At 35.4% G+C, this 25,930-nt stretch overlaps 1 protein-coding gene across 2 annotated transcripts in view; it reads left to right on the top strand.

Moving 5' to 3' along the window:
* Positions 1 to 25,930, top strand: part of LOC114241639 (protein scarlet) — a 47,908-nt gene that overhangs the window by 18,011 nt on the left and 3,967 nt on the right. Inside the window, exons 3-12 of one of the 2 annotated variants that reach the window (XM_028172518.2) lie at positions 3,011 to 3,059; positions 3,394 to 3,577; positions 11,284 to 11,436; positions 12,086 to 12,324; positions 16,088 to 16,298; positions 17,004 to 17,032; positions 18,185 to 18,290; positions 19,826 to 20,056; positions 20,913 to 21,048; positions 21,544 to 22,436. In XM_028172518.2, coding sequence (XP_028028319.2) covers positions 3,011 to 3,059; positions 3,394 to 3,577; positions 11,284 to 11,436; positions 12,086 to 12,324; positions 16,088 to 16,298; positions 17,004 to 17,032; positions 18,185 to 18,290; positions 19,826 to 20,056; positions 20,913 to 21,048; positions 21,544 to 21,932 — 1,727 coding nt within the window. In that variant the 3' untranslated portion in view covers positions 21,933 to 22,436. Of the gene's footprint in view, positions 1 to 3,010; positions 3,060 to 3,393; positions 3,578 to 11,283; positions 11,437 to 12,085; positions 12,325 to 16,087; positions 16,299 to 17,003; positions 17,033 to 18,184; positions 18,291 to 19,825; positions 20,057 to 20,912; positions 21,049 to 21,543; positions 22,437 to 25,930 lie in introns of those variants that run through there. The other variant, XM_028172519.2, reaches the window with a different exon arrangement.

Below are 25,930 nucleotides of genomic sequence, written 5' to 3'. Positions count from 1 at the left end.
CGTCAACGCAACCACGACCACTCTGACAAGAGTGTCCGACTGAGAAGAGAAGATATCTGCAACTGTAACACACTCTGGTAAAATTGTACCACACTTGGGTAAAGTTATTGCAAAGAGCACGTTATAACCTAATAAAATCCACAAACAACTATGCAAACAAAACTTGATATAAATTTCAAGGTCTATTTGTACTTTTTACCGTGACTAACCACAAGATGTTCTAAGGGCCACGTTTTAAATTCTTTCGTAATTTAGATTAAGAACCGGATTTCTGTGATGTTGTGAAATTAGACGGTTCCCTAAATGCTGCGTCTATTGGCTCGCGAGATTCACGATTCAAAACATAACTAAGTGGAAATTTTAAACAATTTATTGGACAAGAAAAAATGTCTGAGTATTAATTTTATATTTTACTAGCTGTACCCGTCCGCTTCTTTTTTTTTATTGCTTTGATGGGTGAACGAGCTCACAGCCCACCTGGTGTTAAGTGGTTACTGGAGCCCATAGACATCTACAACGTAAATGCGCCACTCACCTTGAGATATAAGTTCTAAGATCTCAGTATAGTTACAACGGCTGCCCTACCCTTCAGACCGAAACGCATTACTGCTTCACGGCAGAAATAGGCAGGCCGGTGGTACCTACCCGCGCGGACTCACAAGAGGTCCTACCACCAGTAAATTAAATTAAAATTATATGGCCATTTAAAATTAATATTATTATTTCTCACCCCACAAAGATTCTCATCTTTAACGCCCCCGCAACTGGTGTAGCGAGTCCAACACTCATATAAATATTAGCCTAAACCTAAATTAAGTACATGTATTTCCTACATGAATAACAAGTTTCAAGTCAATCGGATGCATGGTTCAGTAGTTATAACGGAACATCCGTAAAAACAACTGTAGAAGTATATATTAGTATGAATTTTACGATCTAGTTTAGAAATACAAATATATATTTTTTACTGCCTTATAGGCAGACGAGCATACGGCCCACCTGATGGTGAGTGGTTACCGTCGCTCATGGACATCAGCAATGCCAGGAGCAGAGCTAAACCGCTGAAAACCGTTTAATACTCTCCACAAGCCTCGTTTGATGTAAGACTAGTCATAGCGCTCGGGAAACTGTGTGGAGGGGAGCTCATTCCAAAGCCGTATGGTACGTGGCAAAAAAGATCTCTGGAAACGCACTGTGGATGAACGCAGTGGCTCCAGGTAGTATGGATGAACTTTACTCCTATGACGGGCGGTGCGATGTTAAAAACGAGATGATTTTTTAAAATTTCACTGGTGGTAGGACCTCTTGGGAGTCCGCACGGGTAGGTACCACCACCCCGCCTATTTCCGCCGTGAAGCAGTTATGCGTTTCGGTTCGAAGGGTGGGGTAGCCGTTGTAACTATACTGAGACCTTAGAACTTATATCTCATGGTGGGTGGCGCATTTACGTTGTAGATGTATATGGGCTCCAGTAACCACTTAACACCAGGTGGGCTGTGAGCTCGTCCACCCATATAAGCAATAAAATATATATATATATTGTTACTTGATCGACTGGTGACACGTACAATTTAGATTTATGAACGCTAACCCTAGTAAGAGCAGTGCTTCGCAGCATCTACCACCGGATTGGAAACGCAACCCACTGAGAAGATCCGACGAGAAAATCAGTGGGCTGTGTCTGTGGATTTATTTAATCGCCGAGCCCTTCGTTGCAAGCGACGGGTTCGACGAGAACGATGACCGGTGCTTGAGGTACCTAAAAGCACCGTTAGTGGACCGGGAATGACGTGGTTGCAAGTTTTTATGAAGGGACAATTTACTTCGCTTCCAAATCATCGGATAGAAAGGCACTACACTATGCTCATTGTCTCTAAGAAGTTAAGAGATACATATATTGTTCTGTTTTCTAAAGCAAAACTTTGATCTAAACTCTTCTTCTAAGTTTTTTTCAACTTCCGGTGAGGGAAATAAGGATTAAAAATCTTAGCAAAATAACACTGACGATTTTTTTTTTGTTAAATATACATAAGAATATTTAATATAATTTATAAAAATTGACTAACTATTAAGTTTTATATAATAGCTACACCTACTTAACGTAACATTAGCGTTAGAGAACGAAATTGCTAATTTATTTATGAATTGAATAAAATTTGTCAAACACCGACTAGGTGTTGATTCAATTTTCGATTAATATAAAGATTTTTTGTGAAAAATATCAACGTTTAGAGTAAAAATTTATTTGAAAATAAAATCTAATTTAGTTTTTAATTTACTTGAGAATAATGTTAGAGATTTCATTTATTTATTCTAGATTAGGTGTACCGGCGACTATATCCGCGTCGATGTGAAGTCACTTGGAAATCCATTTCAATTCATTAATAAATACATTAAAAAATATTACAACTTCATAGATTTTATAAATTAATAAAATGTTATCTTTTTCATTAATTAAATCTAATTTCTGAAATCGAATGATACCATCTATCCTGTATTACTGTAAACTCGCTTATACGCCTTAAACTATGATTAGTTTAACTTTAGATTAAATGGAGACATCGTTATATTATTTTTTAGGCAAGGCCTTAATGAAATACGTACTCAACAAATGTTCACGATTGACTTCCACGGTGAAGGAATAATATCGTGTAATAAAAATCAAACCCGCAAAATCATAATTTGCGTAATTACTGGTGGTAGGACCTCTTGTGAGTCCGCACGGGTAGGTACCACCACCCTGCCTATTTCTGCCGTGAAGCAGTAATGCGTTTCGGTTTGAAGGGCGGGGCAGCCGTTGTAGCTATACTGAGACCTTAGAACTTATATCTCAAGGTGGGTGGCGCATTTACGTTGTAGATGTCTGTGGGCTCCAGTAACCACTTAACACCAGGTGGGCTGTGAGCTCGTTCACCCATCTAAGCAATAAAAAAAAACACAAATGTCCAAATATTTCTCATAGTACCACATCCTAGATTTTAAAATTTATATTATGTTTATTTCGTAACAGTAAGCGGCAGTGTCTCGTCCGGAAATCTGGTGGCGTTAATGGGTTCAAGGTACAAAATTTATTCATTCGTTACACCTTTAGACTATAGTTGTTCGCATGCGAACTTTTTTCAAGGAATTTATTACTTAAGAATAAAATAATCTTCTGTTTTTCTTTTTTTTATATTTTAAATTCGAATACTTTGAATTTTGATAGTGTTGCAATGTTTGTTCCATTTTAAATTTTTTGTTTCTTTATATAGTTAACTAATTAGGAACGGATTATTCTCAAATGTAAATGATATGAATATTCAAAATCAAAAATTCTTTTAAAGATCCGAACAGCGTTACCTGTCTTTTGGCAAACCGTCTTTCAGTTTGAATATTGACGTTTTTACATTTTAGCGGGGCCGGAAAAACCACACTCTTGGCCGCCATCAGCCGTCGCGACAAGAGCGCTCTGACGGGCTACCTAATGCTTAATGGAAGATTAGCCGGCGCTGACCTGATCGCCAGGATCTCAGGCTTCGTGCCTCAGGAGGACCTGGCAATCGAAGATCTCACCGTAGCTGAGCATATGGAGTTCATGGTGAGTCTAATTATGAAGTGAATTATCTATGAATTATATTATGTATTGATACGATATATATGATCTATTATTATTATCGTTTGCCAGAAATCATAATCATAATATATCATAATTTTTAATGCATATTTATTTGGTAATTTACCCAATTTATTCATTATATAACTTCCTCTCTAAATATGGTAGTGAGAAAACGTTATCGAATGCAAAATATGAATGCAATGGATTTCGAAATATGACAATGCTATCTTAATATAAATCGAAAATAACGTCCAAGCTTGACTTCTGCACTTCAAAAGCTTCGAGCTAGAATTTTCTCCTGTACTACGGAAACGAGAAAGACACCGTTCTGTCGGTGTTTGACATAGTAAGTCCGGACGGGTAGGTATCACTATCCTGCGTAACTCTACCGCGAAGCATTCATGCGTTTAAAGAGTGGAATAGCCGTTATACCTAGGCGGCACTGAAAATTTCGGGAATTAACGAAGTGACACAACATTACTATTTAAAAATGTATTTATTGCTTTTCAAAGTATTCTCCGCGAAATTTGACACATTTTTCCATACGATGGAACCAATCATTGAAGCAACCATTCCATTCGGAAGTTGGTGGTCTCCAAAATGGCCGTTTTGTAGGCGTCCACAGCTTCTTCAGGCGATGAAAATCTCTGTCCACGCAATTTATTCTTTATTTTAGGGAAAGTATAGAAATCATTAGGGCTTAGGTCGGGGCTGTACGGCGGATGGTCTAATAATTCTATGTTTTCTTGCTCTAAAAACTCTTTTGTTCTGTGCGCGGTGTGAGAACTCGCATTGTCGGGATGGAGGATGATGCGGCGGTTGCAGTTCTCTTTACGGAGTTCAGAAATGACCTGTGGCAAACAAATGCTAGCATACCATTCTGTATTAACTGTTCTTTGTCGCTCAAGAGGAATAGTCGTAACATGGCCGGTTTTGGAGACAAACGTGGCCACCATTTTTTTTGCAACACTCCGTGAACGAACAATTTTTGTTGGCTTTAACTCATTTTCGAACACCCAAACTCGTGACTGGTTTTTTGTTTCGGGTTCGTACGCGTATATCCAGGATTCGTCACCTGATACAATGTTGTATACAGCATTTGAGGATCCTGCGTGGAATCTTTCGAGAGTTCTGACGCACCAAGTAACGCGAGCCGCTTTTTGCTCTTCACAGAGCGAATGCGGTATCCATCGGGAAAACAACTTTTTTACACCTAATTGTTCATGCAAGATTATTTGTATTTGACTCATGCCAATGTCCAAAGTTGCCTGAATTTCGCGGTATGTCACATGTCGATCTTCCTCAATCAGCTTACGCACAGCATCAACGTTTTCTTGGATGACTGCAGTTTTTGGACGACCTTGACGGGGATCATCACTGAGCTTGACACGTCCACGTTGAAACTCAGCAAACCAGCGATAAATTGTGGTTTTGGATGGGGCTTCATCACCAAATGCAGAAATCATCCGGTCAACACACTGTTTTTGTGTTAAACCACTTCGAAAGTCATAATAAATCATCGCTCTTGAATTTTCTCGAGTCAATTCCATTTTCTCAACGACTAAACAAGTTTGACAAAACCTCGTGACAAGACCGAGAATCTTTTTTTAAATAAATAAATGGTATTCGATTTTTAAAACCAAGGAGTTTTCAATTAAAAAGATTTTAATATGACAGGAACAGTGGAAATATTCCATTCCCGATACTTTTCTCGTACAGCACAACTAAGAATCCGCCCTCATGTTTTAAGATTGTTCGTGGCATTTACATTCTGATTTATAGAAACACATATACATACTTAGTACCTATAGGGATTCCAAGAACCACTTAATGTCATGTGCATCTATTTAGTGCAATTTGAAACTTAAAAAAGTTTTCGAATATACAAAAGAAAAATCTAACATAAGCCCGTTGAATTTAAAACGACGTTTAATGGTAATTAAAGTAAATGGTAATTTATGATTAAACTGCTTATTTGTACGCTAAGCATTTCTTTATATGATAGGCACTGTGCTTTAATGCTCCATAGGGGCAGACGCTTTCACCAACCCGTCCAATGGGTTTGCCCAGATACCCCAATAAAAATGTTTTTACGCAATTTGAAACCCAAAATTGAAGTATCAATCTTATTGTAATTACGGCTATCAAACGCTCATAGTATGTAGAATAGTTGTGCTTAATCCATAGCTAATTATACAAATCGTTTAATTCAGTTTTAATTTTAGCATGCATTCCGGTCATCGTCCTCTTCGAACCTGTCGCTTGCGACAAAGGGCTCGACGAGCAAATTAACCCACAGACACAGCCCACTGAGTTTCTCCGCGGATCTTCTCAGTGGGTCGCGTTTCCGATCCGATGGTAGATTCTACGAAGCACTGCTCTTGTTAGGGTTAGTGTTAGCAATGTCGTCAGGTTTAAGCCCCGTGAGCTCACCTACTCACCCGGAGAATCTAGTACATATTATATTACCCCTCGAGCTTACTAGAATAGGTAGGAAAAAAGCACGCATTGTGATTCCTTCATCTTTACCGTCTCTGTGAACACATTTACTTTAATATGCGTTTAATTAGAAATATTCGCTGTCCCCAAGATTGGAGGCCTAATCGCGATATCTTGAATCTCACCAACACGATCAATTCTTGCATGCGTGTTAACAGTTTGTTTTATTTAATTAAAATTGATGTTAAGGTTTATTAAGGTGTCGCGGTCACGAAAACTGTTAAGTATTCGGAACGTCATAAATAATATAATGTTAATGAAAAACTTAAAATTAATTCGTTAATTCAGTTTCAAATTATGTCTACGGCTCGCAAAACCTGACGAAATTATTAATTTGTTTTATTAATTGAAATTTAAAATACAAATATACAAAATGTATTTGCGAACAAAAACAATATTTTAAAAATATTATGCTACGTACAAAACTTAATTGAGTTTGAATCAATAAAGCAGCGGAACGGACCAGGTTTCGCGAGACAATAAAATCTACACAAAAACTAACCGGTCGATATTAATATGAATGTTGTTAATAAATATTTTAGCAATCATAACTCAGGCTGTTGGAAATATGATTTAAAAACGTTTGTTCAGTTCAATTAGCCACTATGACGTTTTAATTAATAATATTCACGGAAAACCAAAGCAGTGCTATGCTTACATCTGCTATGACATGTCCTTCTTCAAACGAGGCTCGCGGAGAGTACTTAACGGTAGGCAGCGACTTGGCTCTGCCCCTGGCTTTGCTGATGTCCATGAGCGACGGTGACCACTTACCATCAGGTAGGCCGTATGCTTATCTACCTACAAAGGCAATAAAAAAAACCATATGAATGATAAAAACGAAACGATTAACCAGAAGTTTCTGTCAAGCAATTTTTTGTTGTCTAGTTATTATTGAACTGAGTGTCATTAATGATGTGTTCATTCAAATACTTTGTTTTTGTTCTTAAAAACGTCAAACAGAGAGAAAAGATCAGACAGATAAATTATAATAATAAATAAAATAAATTTAAATATCGAGGCTTCAATAATTATGAACAAAATCATTTGGTGATCACTACCTAATATAAAATAGCCCTAAAAACCATTAACTGTTCCTTTTTTATTGCATAGATGGTGATTTTTATATTCCTTATTGGTGGTAAAGCGTATTATAGACCCGCACGATTAGCATCCTGCCTATTTCTCTATCTTAGTGCGAAACAATTTCCTAATCAAATATGATTTTACGAAATAATACTTAAAGCTTTTTAGTTTGACGGCAAATAACAATTTAATCGAATGACGAATCAATTATTTTTTACCTGTCTGAAGTTTAACTGATGCAAATAAATGATATAACTCAACACGAGTGGATAAACATACCGTATAGAATACTTTATAGATAATAGACCTCCCACTGGGCAGTGAGTCTGCGGGTGGTATAACCATCCAATTTTCGTCACAAGAAATACGCATTCGGCGATGAAGAAGACAAAAACCTCTTTTTTTATGAAGTCTATAACAGAAGATAACACATTTCTAGCCTCAACGAAACTTGAAATTAGCGTTGAAATGTTAATCTTCCTAAAAATTTATTGACAGAGAAAAAAGTGCTAAGCTTTTAAAGCGGAAAAAATATATAAATAATCGAGTAGTTTCTCTCGTAAATCTTTTTTTTTATTGCTTAGATGGGTGGACGAGCTCAGGGCCCACCCTGGTACTAAGTGGTTACCGGAACCCATAGACATCTACAACGTAAATGCGCCACCTACCTTGAGTTGTAAGGTCTCAGTTTTTAGCAGTACAACGGCTGCCCCGCCCTTCAAACCGAAACGCATTACTATTTTACGACAGAAATAGGCAGAGTGGTGGTACCTACCCGTGCGGACTTACAAGACGTCCTACCACCAATGAGAAATCGGGGTTGCAGATAAATGAAAAATGCTTTGATTGTTTCCTTTCCTAAACTTATCACGTTGATGATAATTACTATCTATCTATCTCTTCGATTAATGCGTTTCCTTTTAGATTTCGCCAATGTCAAGTGTATATTAATACTATGTTTTTTAAAGCGGACTTCGTATCGAAAGCATTTATTATCTGTAAAATTTTGTATCGAAAATTATGTAGAATAAAAATAATATCGCATATTGAACAAGGCCCCACTATGAAATGATCACAACACTCGCAACTTGTTAGATTTTCGTGAAATCACGAAACGACCGTGTCGTTAAAATAAACTGCTACCATAAATCACAGTTCACATTTCATGGAACGGATAATCCTTATAATATTACATATAATGTGTTATTTTCTTCGGCTTTTTCGAGTCGTAAACACAATTAAAAATCGTTTTTTATGGTTTAATCTTGTTCAAAAGCCGTTTTAAATATTATAATATAGGCAGAAAAGGCTTAGGACAGGCCGTGACAAATATGTTTTCTAAATCTTTGATCATTATAATTCAAAAGAACCTTGTTTTAGTGTTCTCTAATGTTTTAATTTCACATTATATTCTTACAATGCAATAAATAAAATAAAATTTAAATATGGTTAATTTTTTAATTTGAATTTGAAAAGAATTTGTCAATTTTTTTCGGAAAATTAAAAGCGTAAAGTCGTAAGATGTAATCCAACTTTGATGTTCATGCAAGTTCGATAATTTTGCAAATTCAAAACCATTTATTTCAATTTTTATGACGTCCTTTAGCATACATACTTATCAAGTTCAAAGTAAATTCTGCAAAACACTTTTTTTTATTTTTTTATTATTACATTAGAATTTTTTTAAACGTCTTATGTCAATTTAAGCAATGTGAGACCGCTTAAATCTACTATTTATATGTAAATTTTAGTGCTTAAGTTAATAGTATTTATAACGTTAAAATAGTGTTAAAACTTTATAGGCATATTATATTATCAGATAACTAAAATAATGCGTGGGTTTTTCGCAAAGCATTACATATATACAACATGCGTATCTATCTCTACCATTTACGTTAGCAAATATAACTAGGTATGGCTAATAATACAAAATAATAAGAGAAATTAATAACACTTTTGCTTTTCAATTATCCGCGACGAGTTGAAGTAGAAATCTTCCTGAGGAATATCTTCCTTCATACCAGACCATTTGCTGTCGTAAAATGAGTTTCAGATCATCTGGCCTCTGTAGAGATCACAGTTTGAACATTACTGTGGACAACAATTAAATTGGGACAATTCAAGGTGGACTTTGAGACAGGATTGTAGCCCAATTTCATTGGTGGTACGTCGGCTGTCCTGCTCTCCAAACTGATGATTACACCATGTTAAAAATAGGCACAAAAGGTGGTGGTAGCTATTGGTGCGAGAACACAATATTCCGGACTTTGGTAATGGTTGATGGTGGTTGTAAGTTGTAGAAACACCTACACTGACCACCAAAGTTTCGTGGGAGAACACTATACCCGACCACTAATTTTTAGTAACATATATTTTTATTTATTTATTAATTAACACTAAAATTAGAAAGTAGAGATATGAAGCACCTCACCACATTAAATTTGAACTCGAATTTTGTAACGTCGACTTTTGTGTAAATTTTCACAAATATGTTTGATCCTCATTTAATAATAATTCAAATAATTAATTGATCGTAACATTGAAACATCTTGGTTAGCTTAAGGATGCGGATTTAACTTCGTTTATAATTTGATTTGATTGAATATAAAAAAGTGATGTGTGAATTAAGGTTCTTTCAATGAAAGGGAGAGCGCTATCTTGCATCCTTTTTACGACAGGAATCTAACAATAACCTCCAAAACGCGGTTTTATCTGAATTATACTTCATTTTATGAGTTAATTAATTCCTTGTTTTTCAAATTGTTAACGACATTGTAACATATTATGTACGATGTGACTTGAACATCCTGTGGAGAATATACTAATAAACATAAATATAAGAAAAATGAAAACCTAATTATGTAAAGAAATAAGAATGATCCAAGTTTATACTTTAGTCTAAAGTAGCTCGTTGCCCACAAGCAATTGATTTAAATTCAATTCAATTCGTTCAATTCGATTCTATTCGAAAACTATTTCGTGGCCAATTCAAGCCAATATTTAACCGACATTTCGGTTATGCATCTAGTTAACATTAACATAACATTAAACAAGTTTTTAAGAATGCTTATTTACGCCCACCTGTTTACCTCTATTTATAATATTGCTTATAAATATAAAATTAAATTTGACTGATGAGATTCACGATCGGAGTTATTATGAAGAAACGCGATGTCTTCTGCCAATACCCATGCACGGTGCCAATGAAATCGCTAAACATACCTACTTTAAAACTTAAATATAGTCCCGAATAATTTTCAGAAAATTTCGAGGGTCAATGAAATTTTCAAAAACATTTACATTCTGCCTCGAATCTGCTTAATAAATTTTACAATTTCCGATGTTACGAATGTGTTACGATTTTCGTGACGAGAACGAACGACTGTCAGTTGTTAACAAAAAGGCGCAGACTGTTAATAAACCAGTTCAAACGCAATAATATATCTTCGGCTCTCAATGTGCTATTGATATCTCAATACACGTTGCCAAGCATTGAACCGTTAGCATTCGTGAACACTTTACGCGCGACTTACACATAAAAAACACAGAACAAATTAACATATTTCTTGACCGTCGTACCCAGCAGGCTGGTATTTTTTAATACGCTTTTATTAGCTTCAGACGTATGTATGTTTGTAACGGAATCTTTGAACATGATTTTGACCCTTCAAAACGTCGGATTAACTCTAAATTTGGTGTAGGTACTTATTAAGGATCGATGACAAAACAATTTTTAAAAAAAAATTTAAAAAGAAATGCCAAAATATTGAAATTCAACTAAAAAATTAAAAATAAATAATAGTTTAAAAAACTAACAAAATAGAATATCAGTTTTATAGGATAACAACTTTTCAGGATATTATCAAAATAACCCATCTACTCATATCTGTTCATAATATATTTATAGCTACTGATACCATGCACCCCATGCTTTTTTGACAATAAAATATTTTTTTCTTAAGCTATTTTTAATTCAAATTTATAAAATATATTTTCAATTTTTTAGTTGGGTTTTCTATAAAAGCGTATTTTGTTAGTTTTTTTTAAACTATTATTTATTCTCAATAATAGACTTAAGTTTCTCTGTTTTTTTATCCCAACAGGCGCGTCTCATGATGGACAAACGGTCAACCAAAATAATGAGAGCCAAAAGAGTCGAACAGCTGCTTGGCGAACTTGGTGTTATGAGCTGCACGAAGACTAAGCTGAAGGCGTTGTCTGGAGGCGAAAGGAAGAGGGTCGCTTTGGCTGTACAGGTATGATATTTTGGAAAATACACCAAATCTTCAATTACTTAGCTTTTTACTGGTGGCAGGACGTCCTCGAGTCCGCACGGGTAGGTACCACCACCCCGCCTATTTCTGCCGTAAAGTAGTAATAATGCGTTTCGGTTCTAAGGGTGGGGCAGACGTTGTAACTATACTAAGACCCTAGAACTCATATTTCAAGGTAGGTTGCGACATTTACGTTGTAGATATCTATAGGCTTCGGTAACCACTTAACACCATGTGGGCCGTGAGCTCGTGCACACACCTAAGCAATAAAAATAAAATAAACAAAATTTCTCGCCGGATCTTCTCAGTGGGTCGGGTTTCCGATCCGGTGGTAGTTTCTGCGAAGCACTGCTCTTGCTAGGGCCAGTGTTAGCAACCCCTCCGGTTTGAATCCCGAAATCTCACTTATACGCTAAGGTAACGCTGATATAGCCTCTCAAGGCTATCAGCCTTGCAGTAGGCAGCGGCTTGGCTCTGCCCTTGGCATTGCTGAAGTCCATGGGCGACGGTAGCCACTCACCATCAGGTGGCCCGTATGCTCGTCTGCCTACAAAGGCAACAAAAAAAATATCAAAAACCACTTAGGGAAATTACTAAAAAAAAGGTACTAAATAATCATTTATGGCTTTAGCTTCTAAACGACCCGCCCATTCTGTTCTGTGATGAGCCAACAACGGGGCTGGACAGTTGGGCTGCGAGCGCCGTGGTGTCCAGGTTGAGGAAGCTGGCGATCGGTGGCAAACTAGTCATATGCTCAGTCCACCAGCCGGCGTCCGGAGTGTTCGAAATGTTCCACCAGATTGTGTTTTTGGCGAACGGCCGAACCGCCTTCCACGGAACCATTGCACAAGCGGACCAGTTCTTTGGATCGTGAGTACTTAACCTCTAAGCCTTACATCCACAGTTTAAACTAGCTGACCCGGCAGACTTCGTAGTGCGTTAATCGATAAATAAAAGACCTAAACTCTTATATAAAATAAACTTAAAACAAACAAAAGGAATCCGTCCGATGGGGGGGACATCAAAGGAAAAACAAAATTGTTATTTTTATTTAATTCTGAGCATTTTTATATTTATCTACATTTCAAACCTTCTCTGGACTTCACCAAATAATTCAAGACCAAAATTAGCCAAATCGGTCCAGCCGTTCTCGAGTTTTAGCGAGACTAACGAACAGTAATTCATTTTTATATATACCTATATAGGTAAGTACTTTTAATATCTTTAAATCGTAAAAACATATTTTTGATCGTTGTTTCGTTTAGTTTAAAAAAAGAAATGCCCCAAATTTTTACGGATGTTTCGGTTATTAAATAATAATAAAATACTAAAAACAAGTTGTATATAAATTGTTTATATTATATTATTGTTTTTTGCCGTTCGTGATACCACTCAATTAAAATTTGACGAGTTTGTCGACTATTATTATATCATAGGAGTTCTAACTCAAATACGGTATTAAATTTAAACAACCTCGTAGGACCTCTTGTAACTCCGGACGGGTAGGTACCACCACGCTGCCCATTTCGATTTGAAGGGAGGGCAGTCGTTGTAACCATACTGAGACCTTAGAACTTATATCTCAAGGTGGGTGGCGCATTTACGTTGTAGATGTCTATAGGCTCCAGTAACCACTTAACACCAGGTGTTCTGTGAGCCCGTCCACCCATCTAAGCAATAAAAAAAATCTGACAGACTTCAAGGTTACATTTAGATATGTATTATTATTATTCAATGCGAGTTTTAATTTAGTTTTACTGTTCTTAGCATTTATTATATGTACATGTGATAAAATTCTAACTGGGAAAACATTTATTTGTCTGTCTCCTAAAATCCATTGTAAGTTTATAAATAAACTTCAGGTTTTCTTCCAAGAGACCACTTGAAATATTCAACATTTCCTTAATTGCTTGACTACAATACCTTATCTGTAATATCTATACAACTTATCGTCTAATATATTTCAAACCACGAAATAAACATATTAATTATTCAAAATGTTTTCGATGGCGATGATTTAAAGTTTGTAAGGAATCTAGAATTAATCAGATAGTCACGAAATAATAATACTTAGTTTTAATTTTTTGGTTTTTTAAACACGACTAATGTTTATGCAGGAATTCTCTGAGCGGTGTTAGAATAATGTTTCATCTGTCACATTGTCTTTTTGCTTTGATATTTTATTCGGAATTGATTTGCTAGTATTATAGCATTATTAAACTTCGCTTCGCATTAGTTATGCGAAGGCCACGCTATAATAAACGCAGTAATGCGTTTCGGTTTCAAGGGTGGGGCAGCCGTTGTAACTATACTTGTGACCTTAGAACTTATATCTCAAGGTGGGTGGCGCATTTACGTTGTGGATGTCTATGGGCCCTAGTTACCACTTAACACCAGTTGGACTGTGAGCTCGTCCACCCATCTAAGCAATAAAAAAAATTATTACAGTATTATTGAGAGCTGCATGTTTTGAATTGTGTTACTGGGTCCTTGCTTGTTTATGAATAATGTCAATTCGACTGAAGGAGCGGGTGCATCAGTCGCGTTCCGTCATAGACAATGACTTTTTCCTTCTTTTTTTTATTTTTTTTTATTGCTTAGATGTGTGGACGAACTCACAGCCCACTTGGTTTTAAGTGGTTACTGGAGCCCATAGACATCTACAAACGTAAATGCGCCACACACCTTGAGATATAAGTTGTAATATACGTGAAGCAAAAACATTGTATCCCTTTTTACGAAAATTGCGCGGACGGAGGAGTATGAAATTTCCCACACTTATAGAGAATATAGAGAAGAAGTGCACAATGCTAAAAAATTTTTTTTTAATTATACATAAAAGATACAATCAATCAATAAAGAAAACATTACACACACTACCATGTATTTGACGCACACACGCATGCATACTATTTATTTATTGTCAAACTACGTCTTTGGTCAAATTGAGAATAGATTAAATAATATTGTTTGTCTTTATTAATATTTTTTTATAGTGTAGTCTTGGCGAAATTTATGATTATAGAAGTATAATAAATAGCCTCTGAAAATAGAATCATAATAGTGTACAAGCTTATAATTTCAATTAATTATAGTCCAATTTCGACTACCGGGCGACCACTATCAGTATAGTTACATTATGTTACTATACTATTCGTTGGTAGCCTAAAAGGCTATTCCAGCTACACACGATCGGGTAGGTGAGCTCACGGGCTCAACTCTACAGAATAAGAGGCACCCGCGAATAAAGCAACTATGAACTGACGGGATTCGTCGTGGACGTTAGGGTTGGGAATCGTGCGCGTTCGTTCTAGATTCGCTTCCCCTAAATTCTTCCTTCCTTATTTTCTCCATCGTTCCATAAATTCTTCGCACCTCTCCCTATTAGATATTCTTGCTGTTTTATTAGATATTATCTAGTAACGTGGCTTAAGTTTCTATAAGTTGAACCGAAAAGCTGTTTCTGCAATACAAAATCATTACATGCGATCATATACATATATATTATGCAATGTATTCTATTGTATGTGTATTTATGTATGTAAATAACAATTAATTTATGATATTATAATATTTATTGAGTTATATTTTCAAACTCGACTAGTAGATAATGCCTTTGTTAATAAAGTTGAATAAATAAATATTACAAATTGTTTTAAAACTTCGCGACTATCTACATTGCACACGCTATTATTTAACAGATTCTCACGAAGATAATGGTGTGTGTAAATAAATACGAGTATTAATACAAAATACGTGATTCCGCTCTAAGGTAAACTTTTGACGTACCTATACCCAGTTTTATTTATATACCGTCACGAGAGTTGTTCAAAATCTTAGGCTAACCGACTAGAAAAATACAGACCACGATTGATAAAAAAAAAACAAGAAAAAATACATCGCATTTACATTTTAATTAGACGTTTTGCGTTCAATCAACAATGTGTTAATTTTCAAACCGCGAACGTGTTAGATTATTAATTGTGGACAGTTTATATTTAAGTTTATTTATATTGATAATTGTTTAATTCTCTGTTCGTCTTATGCCTCTTTTAATTTGAAATCGAAACTTTTTGTATATTTCGATATTTTCGTGCTATCTGTGGGTTCGTATGATGCTACTGGACTTTTTATCGCAACAGAAAGTCTAGATTTACGTAGCTCGAGAAAGTTTTAGACTTACAGATCGGATGGTATTTGTGTCATCATTTGACCTTACCACCTTAGTTTATTTTTAAATTAAAACAAATTGAGCTTCGCATGCCACCACAAATAGTAGTCATAATCAAAATACCACTTTAATATTGAAAAAAAAAAAGAACTAGAAGAGTAGGGCTTCAAATTCGGCCTCCTCTCTAAGGGTTTCGTTAACCACTTAATACCAGGTCCCCGTGAGTTCTCCAATCGCTAATCCACTTACACAATAAAATGGCATGACAATTAACTATCTTACAGTTCACACCCAATCTATAGCCCTCCATCCAATGGAATTAAAGCCTTAGTTGCTGCATCTGTACAGTAAAAATCAATGTCACCTTTGCAACATAATGTTACCAAACGTTGCCAATTCTATAACAATCTACACCATATGCCACTCGATATGTTAAAGCTTCATCGAACGCATTTTCTCCAGGTTAAACTACAAGTGTCCGCTTGGTTTCAACGCTGCCGAATACTATGTATCCGTACTAGGAATCCAGATCGGTAAGGAGTCAGAGAGCCGAGAGAGAATTAGGCGGATCTGCGACGAATATCACCGGTCGGACATCGCTGCCGAGATTGAGGCTAGAGTTGGAGAAGTACATGACGAAGTCGATTACTTTAATGGAACTCTTGATGAGAAGGTGAGTTTTTTATTATGTGTTTGTGACACAGTAAATGGCCCCAAACTAGAACTTGAAATACATTATAAATTAGATTACTTCAATGGAACTGTTGATGAGAAGGTGAGGTTTTTTTTATGTATTTGTGTCACAATAAATGGCCCCAAACCAGAACTTGAAGTACATGATGAAATAGATTACTCTACTGGAACTTTTGATGAGAAGGTGAGTTTTTTATGTGGAATAGAGACAAAACGTAAACAAGTACACTCAGATCCCAATACCAAATATCCTTAACAAAGACTGGTTCTGAGTTGGAAACGAACGCGAATCTTTTAGGACACTGATTCCGGCAACTAACCTCTAGATTAACGCGACAAATCAATGATTTTTTTGCGAGATATCCGTTTAGTTATCGCTGCACAGAATTGAATAATTAGCTAATTAGTACAGTGATTTTTTTAAATTACTCAAATGATATTAATACAAAGTTAACATGATTATTTTGTAAAAAACATTGTAATGATAATAGGACTCCGATGAGATAAATTAGACTGTTATCCACCAGCAGTCTAATCAAATTACGTGCATTTATTATGCCTCTCGAGGACGCGTTGTATAACTCTCATCAGCAATGTAAGAACATCTAAATACGTAAATTAAAACATTGTATTCGTTCGTTTAATAAGTTTTAGTAATTAATACATAATGTTTTATTTATTTCAGAACGAATATTTCGAGAAATATCTCACCCTGTAAGTATACTAATTTTTATCGGACCCATAATTAAGATATCTTGTTGTTTCTTAATGTTGATCAGTAGGCGTGCTGAGTGCTCGCCCACTATTAGTCAATCTAAATTCTTCACTCTATTACAAAAAACTATAATGTTCATAAAAAAATCTAAAATTTTATATTTTGTTGTTCAGTAGTGTCGCAGACTTTTCAATGTCTATCAACAGATTCTAGATAATTATATTTCATTTTATCTAAAAGTAAAAAAGGTCGTTTTTTATTGCACTTCGATAAATCAATAGAATACATTTTACATGTCAATCCTTCTAATTAATATTAGTCGTTATCGTTGCATTAATAGGTCATAAATTTAGAATAAAATATACATTTTGGTTCTATCTTATCTTCCATCGCTAAGATTCAAGTATTGATAGTAAATAAATCTCATTTCGACAGATTTCAAAGCTTGAATATCGACCTTTATGTCCGTGGTCTTGGTTTAAAAAAGTTGTATTTCGAAGTAGCTAACAATATCTAATATTATTCAGTTGATTTATATGTTATTAGTAACGCGCCGGGCCACAAAAACGCAATATCAAATAGTCAATCTACACCATACAAGGATCCACTCAGACGCATAAAAAAATCATCAAAATCGGCCCGGTCGCTTAAGAGTTCAATGAACGAGCGAAAAGATGAATTTAAGTTATGAAAAAAATAAATTAGAACCTTAAAAAATATCCAACGTCAAGTTCCACATTCTATGCCACCAAGTCTCCATTGCTATATGTGTGTCAAATACGTTTTTATATCAAAGCCGGTCATTCAGTTAAAAATGAAACTTTTAAAAAACCTGTTCTTTTCGAAATGCACTATCAGAAAATGTTGATTATAAATTTAATGCTTATCACTAATTAAAATGTAATTCGGTACATATATGTGTATAGATAAAAATAGTATCTAGACAAAAGTTATAGAATATAAAACACATATTAAAAACAGAAGATGTTTATCTCTCTATCAAACCACTGATCCAATTTTCCGAACCGAAGTGTAGTCCACGTGAGTATAACTACGGGAAAGTATTAGTTGCCAATAAATACGATAAAACTCTCCGCGGGTGCGTATGGAATTATACAGCTCACAGATAATATCCCGATGGTTTCTTGCAGAGTCAAAGTTAACTATTTCGTCCAATTCTACTGGTTGATGTGGAGAAACATTCAGCAGATGAAACACAATAGTACAATATGGATAGCAGAATTTTTATTGCTCATGGTAAGATAATATCATAATCATAAATATTTACATATATTTTTAATGCCCGATACCCACTTAATACTAGATGGATTCGTTCACCCGTCTATATATTAAATTATAAGAAAAAATTTAACAAATTAAACCTAAAGTAGGTAGGACCTCTTGGGAGTCCGCACGGGTAGGTACCACCACCCCGCCTATTTCCGCCGTGAAGCAGCAATGCGTTTCGGTTCGAAGGGTGGGTTGTTGTAACTATTGTACCGTTGTAACTATACTGAGACCTTAGAACTTGTATCTCAAGGTGGGTGGCGCATTTACGTTGTAGATGTCTATGGGCTCCAGTAACCACGTATCACCAGGTGGGCTGTGAGCTCGTCCACCCATCTAAGCAATAAAAAAAAAATACAAAAAATTATTTGGCACCGTTATGTTGATGCTACTAATTAATCTATAAGTTCTCATAATTTGTTTAGCTATATTATCCTAGGTTCTTTTAAGTTTGATATAAGCAAATCATCATTGCCTTAAAGATATGTCGTAAGCCGAAGTGTATTTTTAAAAACATGATTCACCATCTATTCAAATTTAATAGATCAAATCCGGCGTCTTGCGAGGCCTACCTAACAAGATATTGTCCTTTGAAAATTATAGATCATCGAAGCTATTACATAACTGTTTCATACAAAACCGTTATAAACTGGTTTTAAAGGGAGTTCTGACCTTCTGTATTCTTTGACGTACGTAATTTAAGGTCAAATTTGTTTTGGTTTTGTAGTTGGTACTTGAAACATTTTTATTATTATTATTACTTACTTACTACTTATTATTACTACTTATTACTACATTATTAATACTTACTAAATTGTACATAAAATTAAGACTACTTAAACGATTTCATCTCGTTTTTATTGGTTTCGTTTTATTTTTGAAGAAACGTTTCGAACAATCTTTAAGTTTTCGTGTAAGTATAGGAAAGAAAAAAAAAAGCGTGATTAATCCGTGAAAGTAGTTTTAATCATATCTACTATTAGCGAAAATGGAAGAAAATCGTAGTAATTAATCTTAGATATTAACCAGTATGCTTAGTGTGAGTTTTTTAACGTTAAAAAACTCGCACTAAGCACACTGATCTGAGAGATATCAAGATTCGACTTTCGTCTTTATTGTATCGAATGTGAGCTTTTAACGACATCCACTGGTATTAGCTATGTGTCAGCTCTGATTTCATCTCTATGAAACTTCAATACAAATGAAACGATGGAAAAAGGACGTATTTTCTAATTCGTTTATTAAATTTACAGCAGCTTTCAATAGAATAAACATTCATATTAGTTTACGATAAGTAGAATTTGAAGATATTTCAAAATGCAACCAAATAAATGGGCCCTAGTTTGAATAGCGTTAATAACGTTAACATTGATATGCTACTCTATCATTGCAGCTGAGACTTCGAAACCTTATTTCAATAAAACATAAGCTCCGAAACTTTACTACCTATTAATGAAAAAGATGGAAATATTTATTTGGTAATTAAAATAATCTGTTTTCTGCAGTTTGTCGGCTTCATAATTTCCTTCCCCTACATCGGACACTTCAAAGAGCTTGATCAACGTGACATCCAGAACGTGGAAGGCTTGCTGTACCTAACCATCACAGAGACGATATTCTTGTTCATCTACGCCGTTTTCATCACTTTCCCCAGTGAGGTTCCCATACTACTGAGAGAGACTGCCAGTGGATTGTATTCACCGCTGCCATACTACTTATCGAAGATGATATTTTGGGTAAGCTTGTCAAACATGTTAATTTTCGTTGATATTGATAGCATAAGATCTTGGGACCATCAAAACCAATATCAAGTATCTAGATATAATCCGTACAGGATCTCACTAGGCTTAAGCTAGTGTTAGAAAAGTATCCAGGCTAAGCCCCGTGAGCTCCTTACACGTGTGGGGAAGCTAGCATAGATAACTAACATAGGTAGGCAAAAAAATAGGTTTACAAGTTATAAGTGAATAATTTGATATTTTTGGAGTAATAATGTCAATGGTTTTGTTGATTAATGTGATATGATTAATTTTCTTAGACTGTAAAAAAGCGATTATATCAATAAAAATTAATTAAATCGTTTCGATTAACGAAAAATAGGATTTAATAGTAACAATTACACCCTAAAACCTCATAAAGTTTAATCTCTGCAACAATTACGTAAAAAATTAAGGACGTTAAACTAACATCTATCCGCCAGACAAATCGATTATCGTTCGTCCTATTCTGAGGTTGGAGGCTTAGCTATGACTCTGACATTACAGACTTCCATGCATCCAACCAATGACCTAGTCATCATCAAATTGTCAGATTTCTCGGACTGTTAGAAGCCTTAAAAGGCACAAAGACACAAATATAAAAAATCTCTGTCCAGTTTTAAATTTTTCAAGTATTCTGTTAGTCATCTAATTGGTTAAAATGGGTATTAATCAACAACCGTAGGCAGTATTTTAATTGGGTTGATATTGATATATCTTCTAATAAATTGTTTTAATTCCTACCAATACTCATAAATCATAAACTTGTTTTGATATGTTGATTAGAATTATTCACATTCAGCCTGTTTTCAATGTATGTCTAATTTTTTTCCAGATACCTCGCGCTGTTATTGAGCCCGTTCTGTTCGGTTCCCTCATATTTATTGTGGCGGAGCTTCGTGGCGGTTTCGTCGGCTGGCTAGGATTCTGTTTCGTCTGTGTTCTTTGTGCTAACTACGCCAATGCATACGGTAAGATGATCATTGTTACTGACCAATCATACTGTAGATTCAATTCAAAATACAAGTGAATTTATTAGATTACTGAATAGTTGGATTTAGATTTTATTAAACGGTAAATTTCTTCGATATTTGCGTCTATGGATTGATTGGTTGGATTCATTTCTAAATGGTATATTACCAATCCGAGCTTTATCATCGGCTTCATGGGGCGGGTTTGGGTTATAGTGCGGTTCAGTTTCATCAATTAAGTTTCATCAAAGTTCTTTCTTTCTCTTCATCGTCACGTCCATATTTTTTGTGGTTAAGGGGTAAGTCGATCTTTTTTATTTCTTTCCTTCTTTGCATGGTTTTTAATGATAAGAATATTAATTGTTCTGATTTTAATACTGACTTCTTCTACTGAGTCATCTCCTATCATGGCATGTTAAGCTTCGATTTCCACAGCAACATTTAATGTTAATATTGTTTTTTAGCTAATTTTTTATATAAGCATAATTATTTCAGGATCCTTTTTGTCGTCTGTGTTCGACAAAATGGAGACCGCTGCACTGGTGTCCGTGCCCTTCGACCTCATCGGGACAATGTTCTCTGGATTATACCTCAACCTTGGAAGTGTCTCCCCGTATTTCTCGTGGCTTCGTTTTGTTTCAGCCTTTTACTATGGCATCGAATCCATATCCATCCTCCAATGGGATTCCATAGAGTCCATCGACTGCGTCAAACTCCCGGGGATACCTTGCATCAAAACCGGTCCTGACGTTTTGAACAGATACGGTTACTCCGAATCTCATTTCTGGAGGAACTGTTGTTGTTTAGCGACGATGTATTGTGTAGCGCATTTTGTAGCTTTTATTATGGTGATAAAAAGAAGTAGAGGCACGCCCGTTTACTGATGGGTAATGTTTTAATTGAATATCAAATTATTCCTAAAATACCATTCGGGAACTGATTCTGGCTAAGCGCTATTCTTGCTCGGTACCATAGTGCGGTGAGAAGTCGTTTTCCGAAATCGGTTTAATTAATATCTGCGCGTTTTTATTTTTTATTTTCATATATTCTATATCATAACCAGACTTTCATCGCTACCTCAATGCCTAGAGGGTGTTTTGAATTCTAATCATAAAGTCAGACCCCTTTTAGACAAAAGACATTTAGTTTTAATGCTTTTTGCCATAAGGTTGTGATTTCGATGCTCGAAAGTTTTAGATAGTGAGAAAATGGCAATTGAGAGATCTGATAAACTCATCATGACTGGTTTCACACATGGTATGAAACGTTGTTACGAATTCCAACTCTACGAATTGATTTTGATAAAAATATGTTTTATGTATTTCATATTGGAATCAAACGTCAACAGAATTTTAGATTAATAAATTTCACTGATGTGAGCCTTATTACATTATTGTTTTATTTTGCATGTATATTTTCTGGTAGCATGAAAATGCTATTAATGAAATTAAAATAAAAAATATAGTTGTATTTAACAAAATTCTCCTTTAACCCGCTTTCCTACTTATTATAAGTTTCTAAGCTGTTAGACAGATTCCTGTAAATATTGTAGGTGAAAGGAATGTATCTAACTATATAGATTACACACAGAAACACACACACACACACACAAACACAAACACACGCACGCAAGCACCCACACACAAACCCAACCCCGCACACACACACGCAGCCACGCACGCACGCACTCATATAATAACATACATAACATAGTCAAGTAAGCAAGGTAACAACGACATTTGGTGATTACTCTTGTTCTTAAACATCACATAGGTAAGTATATCTAAGTCTTCTATTATGTTACCTTGACCATAACTGACTTAAATCGAGTTGAATAACCCAATTGCTGAGAACACAGAGCCAAACTTTTCCATAATTGGCCTCGTCGAGGTTAAATTATACTTATTACACAACGATTGTTATATAATATAATAATTACAATGATTTGAAAAATATTCGCGCGTAATTGAGGGCCTGTTTATATAGGTTAATAATGTGAAAACGATTATACAGCTATCTATTGTAGCACGAGATGTGGTTCGTGGATTCAAGGTCAATCAACATTAAGATCTCATATTAGTACATACTCACACGGAACATGTTTTTTTAACATGTGCTATCTTTGGCCCATAAAGTTCTTACAATGTTTGGGTAACGGTCAAGCTCTGGAACAACATCGCAAATTACATGAATTAGCTAACATAGGTTGAAGGATAAGTATCATTAAATATATCGTCGGATTTCTATTCCTAAGCTTTGAAATAGAACTGCTTCTAATGCATAGACAGTTCTTTGTGACCGTTCTGTGTAATAATAATAATATAATACGTAAAGTAAAAACTTTGTATCCCTTTTTACGAAAATTGCGCGGACGGAGCAGTATGAAATTTTCCACACTTATAGAGAATATAGAGAAGAAGTGCACAATGCTAATATTTTTTTAAAATAATGCAAAAAAAATCATTAAATCAATAAAGAAAACATTACACACACTACATATCATGTATTTGACGCACACACGCATGCATACTATTTATTGTCAAACTTTTGTTCTTGATGTCTGTGGTCAAATTGAGCATAGATTAAATATTGTTTGTCTATAATAATATTTTTTTATAGTGTAGCCTTGGCAAACTTTGTGATTATAGAAGTATAAAATACAATCATAATAGTGTACAAACTTACAATTCCAATTAATTATAGTCGAATTTCGACTACTGCGGGACCTCTAGTAATAATAATTTGATCATAAAAAGACAAAGACTAAATAGATAAAAATCTATTTTTCTTTGATTGTTAACTGTTTTTTTTATTGGTTGTTAACTCATCTAATGGTTACAAATTATGACCAATAGTGAATTTTCTCCAAAATACTCTTGTAACTATTTGTTACTAAATTACAATTTGTGAGAATTTTTTATCACAGTTTTGATAACAGATGTTTTGTCGGGTTTGTGTTATTCAAGTTTAAATTCACTCAGAATTGTGTTACCTGTTTATTTATTTATAAATCGAAATATAAGACTAATTCAGAAAATTTATGATAGGAGGAACTTAATGTATAATTTATTAATTCGTTTAAATTTTAAATTTTCTTAAAATCAACAACATTTTAGTAAAAATTTGTTTGACAATGATTTATTCCACTTCTCTGTGCAATTAAGTGCTTCTCTGAATGAAAAGCAAAACCATTTGAAAAAAAACATGTTTTTTAGTAATAAATTGTTTTGAATGAAAAATAGGTTTTGTCGTATGCACTTTATGTTTTCAGAGGTATAAAACTGCTGCTACATTAGTTTCGTGTAGTACCAACTTTTTGCTGAATATAGTTTAATCCATTTCAATAGAATATGATTTACCAGACTTAAATGAAATAAAGTTGCAATCAAATTAAAACATTATTTAGAAAAAAAAAGCTTAGATGGGTGGACGAGCTCACAGTCCACCTGATGTTAAGTGGTTACTGGAGCCCATACACAACTACAACGTAAATGCGCCACCAACCTTGAGATATAAGTTCTAAGGTCTTAGTATAGTTACAACGGCTACCCCACCCTTTAAACCGAAACGCATTACTGCTTCACGGCAGAAATAGGCAGGGCGCTGGTACCTACCCGCGCGGACTCACAAGAGGTCCTACCACCAGTAATTACGTAAATTATAATTTCGCGGGTTTGATTTTTATTACACGATGTTATTCCTTCACCGTGGAAGTAAATCGTGAACATTTGTTGAGTACGTATTTCATTAGAAAAATTGGTACCCGCCCGCGTGATTCGAACACCGTTGCATCGCTAGATACGAATGCACCGGAAATATTATCCTCTAGGCCACGAAGACTTATAAAAAAGGAGGGCAAGTTCAAAATAAACGATAGTTCCTAAAATATTTAATTTGACACATGACGACAGGTTGCTGACATTATACATTGATGCAGGTTTTCGCGGTAAAATTTGGAAGATTATGTATTATTAGAGGCGACTCCCTCTTAAGTCAAAGTCGATGGGCGGAGCCATTGACGACGAGCACTCACGTGGACTCGTGACGTCATCTGGAGGGGCAACTCGTCATCTGGAGGGGCAACCGACCGACCAGCGGGGACATCACGCCACCTCGGAGCACTTTTGCTGGAAGCGCGCGCAGCGTTCACTTGTCTTAGATTTAATATTCTGTGTCGATCGTTCCTACCCACTTTTGTATTTTTTTATTTATTTAAATTATTAAGCCGTTGCTAAAATCAGAAGTGGGATAGGGCTTGTGCCCTATCCGCTTTTGGGTTATCCTGGCGTACAGTTTATTTTTAAAATTTGCATTAAATTAACAACGTAATGACCGATATACGTGTAACTGGAAGCAGGGTAGGAGGACGCTCGCATTCGCCGAATGTTCGAGACCAATATTGGAGAATAATATTGGCGCGTTTAATTGCTTAAAACTCAAATGTGAACGTTGCGCGTGAGTCGAGCCCGCTAGGGTCGCAGATAGAAGACGCACGTCCCTCGACCGCGGACGGTGGTGGCGCCGGACCCGTGGTGGCGTTGGGAATCACATCACCGCCGCCGTCAGAGTCCCGCGCGTACGACGCTACAGACAGGATCATCGGAGCATTAAGTGCACTGTCCAAAGTAAGGTCGAACCATTTTTATATTTCTAATTTTGACCCCAGCGTTAATGATATCGATTCTTGGTGCGAAGTAGATTTTTTTTGTCGGATACCCTCTTATGAAATGTAATAAATCACCAAGTAACTAGCTCAACGACTTTATCACAACCGACCTTACGGTCTATTTTTATTGACGCGATAGAACATGCTCGAGACTGAATGCTCAGTTTCGGTGGGTGGAAATAGCATTCGAAGGGTTCAAAATGTTACTAGTCGGCA

This window comes from Bombyx mandarina, chromosome 05 (genome assembly GCF_030267445.1).
Source record: "Bombyx mandarina strain Sakado chromosome 05, ASM3026744v2".
Classification (NCBI taxonomy): Eukaryota; Metazoa; Arthropoda; class Insecta; order Lepidoptera; family Bombycidae; genus Bombyx; species Bombyx mandarina.
The sequence above is the reverse complement of the archived record's forward strand: the minus strand, read 5'-3'. Positions and strand labels throughout refer to the sequence as shown.